The 10432-nt window shown below is 43.3% G+C and overlaps 1 protein-coding gene and 1 non-coding gene across 2 annotated transcripts; one reads left to right on the forward strand and one right to left on the reverse strand.

Moving 5' to 3' along the window:
- Positions 1-271: 271 nt before the first annotated feature.
- Positions 272-5314, forward strand: LOC118725367 (disintegrin and metalloproteinase domain-containing protein 1a-like). Its single transcript, XM_036449083.2, has one exon. The coding sequence runs from the start codon at positions 2598-2600 to the stop codon at positions 5043-5045; it is 2448 nt and encodes an 815-aa protein (XP_036304976.1). The 5' UTR covers positions 272-2597; the 3' UTR covers positions 5046-5314.
- A 186-nt stretch (positions 5315-5500) lies between these two features.
- On the reverse strand, positions 5501-5610 carry LOC118725776. The gene has a single exon (XR_004990117.1). It is a non-coding gene; the product is annotated as a U6 spliceosomal RNA (small nuclear RNA).
- Between the last annotated feature and the right edge of the window lie 4822 nt (positions 5611-10432).

Below are 10432 nucleotides of genomic sequence, written 5' to 3' on the forward strand. Positions count from 1 at the left end.
CCCCACTGGGGATATGCCCGCAACCAAGGTACATGCCCTTGACCGGAATCGAACCCGGGACCCTTCAGTCCCCAAGCCGACGCTCTATCCATTGAGCCAAACCGGTCCCGGCTGGTGTGTACAGTTTAAAGGTTGAATATTATGGTATGTGAATTATATCTTAATAAAGGTATGATTAAAAATAAAATTAAATTTCCCTTCCCCTCCCCTCTCCTTCTCTCTCCTCTCTTCTCTCTCTCTCTGTCTATATCAAATATTCATAATATAAAATTAACCCTCTTTACTATTTCTAAGTGTATAGTTCAGTGGCATTAAGTACATTTACATGGTTTTGCAACCATCACCACCATCCACTTCCAGAACTTTTTCATCATCTCAAACTGAAACTGTCTTCATTAACCAGTCTTATTACTCTTTCCCAGCTTCTGTAACCTCCATTCTTCACTTTGTTTCTACCAACTTGATTACTCAAGGAACATCATATAAATTAAGTCATAATACATGTGTCCTTCAGAGAGGAAGGGAGAGGGAGAGATAGAAACATCAGTGATGACAGAGAATCATTGATCAGCTGCCTCCTGTATGCCCCACACTGGGGATCAAGACCAAAACCTGGGCAGGGCTCTTGACCAGAATCAAACCCGGGACCCTTCAGTTTGTAGGTGAATGCTCTATCTACTGAGCAAAACCGACTAGGACACATGTGTCCTTCTCTGTAGCTGAGTTGTTCACTCTTAAAATAATTTACTGAAAATATATTTATGCTTTATTCACATTTTGTGATTGTGTTAGGTTTCAAAATTTAAATTTCAGAAAAGAAAAAAGTAGTGGTGCAAATTGGAACAGAATGCATATACTGTATGTTTCCAGTTTCAGTATGAAACAAAGAGGAGATACTGGATGTCAACTGGAGAATGGAGAATAAGAGGGATGATTTGATAAAGATGAAACATTATAGCACATAATGATATTAGGTCCAATGGATAAACAGATGTTTCAGATATAAAACACAAAAGGGACAGTTGGAATAGTCAAGTCCATGAGAAACTGAAAGGGAAGTAGACCCCACACACAAGCAGTGGATTGGCCTTAGATTGGAGTATGGACAATTTATTTACCAGAGTCAGAGGAAAACTTAGATACAGGTGACTCAAGTGGTGTCTCCATGTGAAAATACTTTCCATTGCTTTTATTTTTCTCAATAAAATATGAGGCACGAAGACATTAGGAAAGTGAACTGACCAGCAAAATGTAGAAAGAGGAAGTACATTTTTGAGGTCATGAATGTGCATAATTGTGGGTTTTTTTTTCTAGAGACACTTTCATTCTTTCAGGGCAGGTGTGAAGAGAGCACAAACAAATAACATACAACAGATGATACATCATAGCACCAGATGATACATGATAGCATTATTACCTGAGAGTCATTTATTTATTCAATAAGTAATTGTAGTTAATCTCTTTTTTAAATAGTTTTTATAAAGAGATAAGAAGGGAGAGATAGAAACATCCAGGAGAGGGAAAAATCAACATGGATGGACTGCCTCATGCACGATGCCTGCTGGGCACTGAGCTTGAAACCAGGGCATGTGTCCTGATCCTGAATCCAATCAGCAACCTCTTGGTGCATAGGTTGACACTCAACCAATGAGCGACCCTGGCCAGGCTAGTTCATCTACTCTTAAACTAGAATGTACTAGTATAAGGATTAAAACAGAAGTGGGCATTGAACAAATGCAGGTCATTTTCAAATACAGGGGAGACTTTTGGGATACCTAGTCTTCAGTTGGCATTATTGTAGGGTACTGATATGTCCGGGCCATCCAGAGAAGGATGTGTGCCTGGAGTTACCACCCAATGTGCCCATGAAAATCACACATAAGAGAAGGCTACTGTGTTGGCCTCTTCCAACACATTTTTCAACAGTGTTATAAACAGAACCCGAGAGAATGAATTTTGATTATGTTGAAAAAACAAACAAACCTGGAGTCTTGTCCCTTGCCCCACGATCATCAACCCATTTAGATCTATTCTGAGGCACAGGACAGTCACCCCCTTGCTTATCTAACAGCTTGCCTTGAGAGATGTGCATAACACTATAAAGCCTCATTGAGTGATCGAAAATGTCCTGGTTTGATGCTCATATGTTACAGAGCAAGAGTTTTAAAAGAGGAGCAATGGAGTGTGCCCACCAATGATTTCCAAGCCCTCTGGTATGGAACATTAGGAGTTGGCTGAGCAACGGACACAGGAGGGGTGGAAGTTCCGTTTGGCACAGTTGAGGAAGGCATAGAGCTTTTGTTTCCTCTCCCAGAGTTTGCAGTCCTTCTTCGTAATTATAACATCACAATATCAAAGAACTGTAGTCAAGGATCACTGAAGCTAATGATATGGAATGAAATCACAGAAAGGACACTATCTGAATAATAAGAAAGGTCAGAAAGACTAGAAAGGACACAGCCAGAGGTAGGCAGCATCCACCCTTTATGAAGCCAGCAAACACCTGCAGCTAATCCTACTGTCTAACCATCTGCATGTCAAGGAGCAGTTCTGCTCATGGACCCAGGCCCTGCATCAGCCACTGATTCACTGGGGCTATGTCAGTGGCCTTTGTGAGGGACTCTCCCGCCTCTCTGTCTTCTCTACAGAAGAACCAAGAGGTTATGTATGAAGCTAGCAGAGTGCTTCAGACCTGGGCTGCCCAAATAAAGGGCTTGGCACTGGTACTGCTGCCACGATCTTCACCAGTCAGGTTGGGGATTGTGCTGGTGTTGGTACTGAGTTTCCTGCCAAGCTTGTGCTGTGACCTGGGGTCAGTATATTCCTCATCCTATGAAATAGTCATCCCCAAGGCTCTGACAGTTGAGGGAAGGCAAGACCCAGAGGAAGAAGCATCTTATGTGATATCTATGCAAGGCCAGAAACAGCTAATTCACCTGAAAGTGAAGACAGACTATTTTATCAAGAACTTTCCAGTCTTCAGCTACCACAATGGCACCCAGGGACAAGAAATGCCTTTCATCTCACATGACTGTCACTATGAAGGCTACATAGAAGGAGTCCCGGGTTCTTTTGTTTCTGTCAACACCTGTTCAGGCCTCAGGGGCATCCTGATTAAGGAGGGAAAATCCTATGGCATTGAGCCCATGGACTCTTCAAAACAGTTTGAACATGTATTGTCCACCAAGGCCCATCAAGCTCCAGTCTCCTGCAGTGTCACTTCCCAAGACAGCCCAGTGGTGTCTGCCAGCCGACAACAAGGGAGCAGGAAGCCTGGCGGTCTACAGGAGCCCTCCTCCTTGTGGTCACTCACCAAGTACGTGGAGATGTTTGTTGTGGTCAACAACCAGCGGTTCCAAATGTGGGGCAGTAACGTCAATGAGACGGTCCAGAGAGTGATGGACATCATTGCCCTGGCCAACAGCTTCACTAGGGGGATAAACACACAGGTGGTGCTGGCTGGGATGGAGATTTGGACCGAGGGGGACCTCATAGAGGTCCCAGTGGACCTGCAAGTTACACTGGGGAATTTCAACAAGTGGAGACAAGAGAAGCTCCTCCATCGTGTGAAGCATGATGTTGCCCACATGATCGTCGGACAGCATCCTGAGCACGGTATGGGACAGGCATTTCTCAGTGGTGCCTGTTCCCGTGGTTTTGCAGCAGCTGTTGAATCCTTCCCTCATGAAGATGCCCTCCTGTTTGCAGCGCTCATGGTCCATGAGCTTGGGCACAACTTGGGTATTGGGCACGACCACTCAGCCTGCATTTGTAAAGACAAACACCTCTGCCTCATGCGTGACAATATCACTAAAGAAAGTGGCTTCAGCAACTGTAGCTCTGACGACTTCTACCAGTTTCTCCAGGATCACAGAGGGGCCTGCCTATTTAACAACCCTCAGCGGCACAAAGGCCGCTTGCGTAGGGATTCCTACTGTGGAGATGGTGTGGTGGAGGGTGAGGAGCAGTGTGACTGTGGTTCTGCCTGTTACACTGACCCGTGCTGTGACCAAACATGTACCCTGAAGGGGAGTGCAGAATGTAGTGATGGACTCTGCTGCTTTGGTTGCCAATTGAGAAATAAGGGATTCGTGTGCCGTTCTGCTTCGGGAGACTGTGACCTACCAGAGTATTGTGATGGTAGCTCTGCAGAGTGCCCCACAGACACCTTTAAGCAAGATGGTACACCGTGCGATAGACTGCACATCTGTATTGGAGGTCAATGCAGAAACCCTGATAATCAGTGCATGGCTATGTATGGGGACACTGCACGGTCTGCCCCAGAAAACTGTTACATTTCAATAAACAGCAAAGGGGACCGGTTTGGAAACTGTGGCCATCGCACTTCGGCAATGCCAAGATATGTTAAGTGTTTTGATGATAATATATTTTGTGGGAAAATTATATGTACAAATATTAGACGGGTCCCATCCATCAAACCCCATCGCACACTGATCCAGATTCCTTATGAAGGTGACTTCTGCTGGAGCTTGGATGTCTATAACATTACTGATATCCCTGATGAGGGAGATGTGCACTTTGGCACTGCTTGTGCCCCGAACAAAGTCTGCATGGATTACTCCTGCACAGATCATGCTGTGCTCAAGTATGACTGCAAACCAGCAGAAATGTGCAATGGGAGAGGAGTCTGTAACAATTTAAGGCACTGCCACTGTGAGGCTGGCTATGCACCGCCCGACTGCAGAACCCCAGGAAGTGGGGGTAGTGTGGACAATGGTTCTCCTGGCAAAACAGAGAACGAAAATCCAAGTGAGGATGAAGGGAACAGTTACAGTGTTGATCATGAAAATGTTGGCAATGGTGGTGTGAATAGAGATGAAAATGAAAGCACAGGTGATTTGTTAGTATTGCCCTTCCTTATTTTGATAATATTGTTTGTTTGTTTGTTTTTCTTCTTTTACTGTTTTTTATTTTTTTTAATATTTTGTGGTCTACTTATTGGTGCCCCTCTTAGGCCTAAGGAGGATATTTTACAGAACTCAGAAGAGGCCATCCCAGGAACAAGAGAACGCTGGTATAATTAGAGGAAGACGACATTAAGAAAGGAAAAGCTAACAATAGAAAATGAGTAGTGATAGGAAGAAGTCTTCTATAGCAAGCGCTTCATACACCTGGTGGAAGGAGGCTCAGTACAGCAAATGTGAAGTGGACATCAGCAGTAGAAGTGGCTCTGATGTGGATTGTAAAGACTATAGAAATGTACTAATGTAAAGGAGGGATTTTCTTCTATCTTTTACTAATTAATTATAGATGTGTATGTGAAATAATTTATAAAACATTTTACTATATTTTCCTTTTCCACATTTTATTATGTCATTTAAATAAACTCTTCTCTTGGATCATTCCTATCAATGTCTTATCTTAGTTGGTCCAATTTTTTAGTTACCAGGTTTTCAGAGAACGCTATCTTCCATCTTCTTTGTTTGACATATAGATCTATGCCAGTTTTTTCACCCCAATCACAACTACACATTATATTAAGAAGGTGTTTTTGTTTTGTTTTCACAAATTTGCATATCATCCCTGCAGGGGCCATGCTAATCTTGGTATCATTCTGATTTTTTAGTATATGTGCTGAAGTGAGCACAAGAAGGTTGTTTATTTGATTTGTAGTTCTCATTGAACTGGATAAGTATACCTATGAAATAAAAATATTTTAAATTAAAAAGTAGCCCTAACCTGTTTGGCTCAGTGGACTAAGCGTCAGACTACACCTCCTTTAATTTAAAATATTTTAAATTAAAAAGTAGCCCTAACCTGTTTGGCTCAGTGGACTAAGCGTCAGACTACATCTCCTTTCCCAGGTTGGATTTCAGTCAAGGGCATGTACCTTGGTTGCAGGCTCCTCCTCTGATTGGGGGCATGTGCAGGTGTCAACCAATTAACGTATTTCTCTCCCATTGATGTTCCCCTCTCTCTCTCTCTCTCTCTCTCTCTCTCTCTCTCTCTCTCTCTCTAAATAAATCTTTATTGTTCAGATTATTACAATTGTTTATCTTTTTCTCCACAGCTCCACTTCACCTGGTTCTCACTCCACTCTCTGCCCTTATCTCCCCACCACTGTCCTCATCCATAGGTGTACGATTTTGTCCAGTCTCTTCCCGCATCCCCCACACTCCTTTCCCCTGAGAATTGTCAGCCCATTCCCTTTCTATGCCCCTGATTCTATTATATTCACCAGTTTATTCTGTTCCTAAGATTTTTAAAAATATATATTTTATTGATTTTTTACAGAGAGGAAGGGAGAGAGATAGAGAGCTAGAAACGTCGATGAGAGAGAAACATCGACCAGCTGCCTCTTGCACATCCCCTACCGGGGATGTGCCTGCAACCAATGTACATGCCCTTGACTGGAATCGAACCTGGGACCTTTCAGTCTGTAGACCGACGCTCTACCCCTGAGCCAAACTGGTGCTGTTCCTAAGATTTTTTATTCACTTGATTTTTAGATTCACTTGTTGATAGACATGTATTTGTTGTTCTTAATTTTTATCTTTACCTTTTTCTTCTTCTTCCTCTTCTTAAAGAATACCTTTCAGCATTTCTTATAACTGGTTTGGTGGTGATGGACTCCTTAAGCTTTTTCTTGTTTGTGAAGCTCTTTATCTGACCTTCAATTCTGAATGATAGCTTTGCTGGGTAGGGTAATCTTGGTTGTAGGTTCTTGCTGTTCATCACTTTGAATATTTTTTGCCACTCCCTTCTGGCCTGCATAGTTTTTGTTGAGAAATCAGCTGACAGTCATATGTATACTCCCTTGTAGGTCACTAACTGTTTTTCTCTAGCTGCTTGTAAGATTCTCTCTTTGTCTTTTGCCCTTTACATTTTAATTATGATGTGTCTTGGTGTGGTCCTCTTTGGATTCCTTTTGTTTGGGGTTCTGTGTGCTTTGCTTCCTGGACTTGTAAGTCTATTTCTTTCACCAGGTGGGGGAAGTTTTCTGTTATTATTTCTTCAAATAGGTTTTCTCTCTCTCCTCTTCTGGTACCCCCATAATTTGGATGTTGGTATACTTGAGGTTGTCCAAGAGGCTGCTTTCCCTAACTTCAAATTTTTGGATTTTTTCTTGTTGCTTTGCCGGTCGAGAGTTTTTTTTCTGTTTGTTTGTTTTGCTTCTTTGTATTTCAAATTTTGACTTGATTCTTGTAGTCCTCTAGTCTGCTGTTAGGTCTCTGATAATATTTTTTTATTATCGTCAGTGTATGTTTAATTTCTAGTTGGTCCTTTTTCATATCCTCAAGGGTCTTGCTAACTTTATCAACCTTTTCTAGGAAATTTTTGAAAAACCTTATAACCGTGGTTTTGAATTCTATATCCAGACATTTTCTTTCCTACATTTATTTCATTTGTGATCTGTTTCTTTGTCTCCATATTTTCACTGCTTCCCTGAGTTGGTAAAGTAGCTTTGTGTAGTAGGTGTCCTATAGGGCCCAGTGGCTCAGCCTCCCCCATTACCTGAGGTGGACACTTTCCACCCCCCCCCCCAATTTTAAAATTAAGGTATTATATGTATACATATCTTACCATTGCCTCCCTCCCCCAACTCTCATACATGCCCTCACCCACCAGTGTTTTGTGTCCTTTGGTTATGCTTATATGCATGCATACAAGTCCTTTGTTTGATCTCTTATTTCCCCATGAGGTGGACACTTTTGGTGCACCCCTTTGTGGACTGTGTGCACAACCTTGCTGTAGTTAAGTCTTGATTGTTTTGGTATCACTGGGAAGAATTGACCTCCAGGCCAATTGGCTGTGAGGATCAGCTATGTCTATGCTGGGAGAACTTCTGAGCTGGAGACACCCTTATGAGACCAGACTTGCAAAATTGCAACAGCCTTTTTGCTCAGCTTGGATGGGGCAGATTCTCAGGGGGGATGCAGATATCCTTGGCTTCCAGTCAACCTTGCCCTATGAAGCCCCTGGGTCTGGTTTCCTTGGTAATCGCTGCAAGCATCTCTGAGAGAAAGCCTCCCTCGAGTTTCACCCACTGCCAGACATTCCAGTTTCTCCCCAAATGAGTCTTGGTTCCCAGAAATTCCTCCGGAACTGGAGTTCAGCACAGTCAGGAGCTTCCATATTCCTCCCACTTTATTTTTTTTAAACAAATCTTTATTGTCCCCCCCCCCCCCATAATTCCCCTCCACCTGATTCCTAACCCCACCCCATGCCCTTACCCCCACCACTTCTTTATCCATAGGTGTAAGATTTTTGTCCAATCTCTTCCTGTACCCCTCAGACCTGTTTCCCCCTAAGAATTATTTGTCCAATCCCTTTCTATGTTCCTGATTCTATTATATTCACCAGTTCATTTTGTTCTGCAGATTTTTTATTCACTTGATTTTTAGATTCACTTGTTGGTAGGTATTTATTTGATGTCTTTTTGTTGTTCATAATTTTTGCTTTTTCCTCCCCCTCCCCCTCTCCTTTCCCCTCCCCCTCCCTCTCCCCCTCCTCTTCCTCCTCCTCCTCCTCCTTCTTTCAGAATACCCTCCAACATTTCATGTAATCCTGGTTTGGTGTTGATGAACTCCTTTAGCTTTTTCTTGTCTGTGAAGCTCTTCAATTCTAAATGATAGCTCTGCTGGGTAGAGTAATCTTGGTTGTTGGTTCTTGCTATTCATGAATTTGAATATTTCTTGCCACTCCCTTCTGGCCTGCATAGTTTCTGTTGAGAAATCAGCTGACAGTCAAGGGGTACTCCCTTGTAGATAAATAATGGTTTTTCTCTTGGTGCTTGTAAGATTCTCTTTGTCTTTTGCCCTTGGCATTTTAATTATGATGTGTCTTGGTGTGGTTCTCTTTGGATTCCTCTTGTTTGGGGTTCTGTGTATTTACTTGACTTGTAAGTCTATTTCTTTCACCAGGTAGGGAAAGTTTTCTGTCATTATTTCTTTCAATATGCCTTCAATATCCTGCTCTCTCTCTTCTTCTGGCACCCCAAAAATTTGGATGTTGGTACGCTTTAAGCCGTCCTGGAGGCTCCTTATGCTATCCTCACACTTTTGGATTCTTTTTTCTTTTTGCCTCTCTGTTTGGGTGTTTTTTGCTTCTTTATATTCCAGATATCTGGTTTGATTCTTGGGGTACATTGGTCTAAAGTTGAGTTTCTGTATATTCTTTATTTCAGACTGTGTATGATTAATTTCTGGCTGGTCCTTTTCCATTTTTTTGGTATTCTCATTAAGGTCCTTGAAGGTCTCACAAAGCTTCTTGGGGGTCTCATCAAGTTTCTGAAAGGTTTAGAAAATTCTTGAGTAACCTTATAAATATGATTCTGAACTCTGTGTTGTCCAGTAGTTTACTTTCCTCTATCTTTCCCATTCATGACATGCTTTTGTGTCTCCTCATTTTGGCTGTCTCTCTGTGTTGATGGAGTGGCTTTGTGTGGTTGGTGACCTATAGGGGCCAGTAGCTCAGCTTCCCCAATCACCTGAGGTGGTTGCTTTTGGTATATCCCTCTGTGGGCTGAGTGCAAAGTCTTGGTGTAATTAAGCCTTGATTGCTGTTGGTACACTTGGAGGAATTGACCTGCAGGCCACTTGTCTGTGAGGATCTGCTGTGTTTATAAAAGAAGAACTGCTGCGCTGGAGACATGCCTTGTTTCAGTGGGGTTTTGGTGCTCACTGAGTCCATCTTCCGAATGTGTCACTTATGGGTGAGAGGGGTTAAAACTGAGCACTAGGAACACTGGCTTCTGAGTCTCCAATGGGGTGTAATTCAGCTACTGTCTTAGACCACCCTGCAGGAGCTACAGTGAGAACCACAGTCCTTTCCTCCTTGGACTTAGACAGTTTGTTAGGTTAAACTGCTTCAGAGAGGGCCATTCATATGCAAAAGCCGCTGCTTGGAGCGCCTGGGTGTGTTGTTTGTAGGTTGCTCAGGGCAGAGTCTCAGGGCAGGGTCTCAGGGCGTCACTAGGCTGGGGCGTAGCCAACAGCGATGGCTGCCCATCCACTGCCTCTCCAAGCGCGTCCCCGTGTCTCCCCACGTCTCGTCCTCCCCGCACAGCAAACAAATATTCTTGTGCGCAGCTCTGTGAGCAAGCCACCCTCACTTTCTGACCCGATGGTAGACTGTCTAGCCTCTCCCCAGAAACTGGATTTCAGAGAGATCTGGAGCTTGTCTCTCTTCAGGTTGAAGAAAACAATGCCCTATGCCAGCCGGGATCCATCGCGTCCTCACCTCCCTACCTCGGTTTTTCAGCGCTTGTGCCCTGAATTCTCCTCTTGATCTTTCAGTCTAGTTGTAGGGCTTCCTATCAGCCAGCTTTCCCTTGGGTTTTGGGTGACAGAATTTTATTTTTGAAATTGTGCGCGGCAGCAGATTAGGTGTGTTTACCTACACCGCCATCTTTGTTCTCTCCCTCCCACTTTAGAAATCCAACTGCACACTCAGCCACCCGTGCACTCAG

Source organism: Pipistrellus kuhlii, unplaced genomic scaffold (assembly GCF_014108245.1).
Source record: "Pipistrellus kuhlii isolate mPipKuh1 unplaced genomic scaffold, mPipKuh1.p scaffold_m20_p_20, whole genome shotgun sequence".
NCBI lineage: Eukaryota > Metazoa > Chordata > Mammalia > Chiroptera > Vespertilionidae > Pipistrellus > Pipistrellus kuhlii.

What these genes read in the sequence shown, in the direction of transcription:
- LOC118725367 (XM_036449083.2), top strand. Translation starts at nt 2,598, where the DNA reads ATGTCAGTGGCCTTTGTGAGGGACTCTCCCGCCTCTCTGTCTTCTCTA.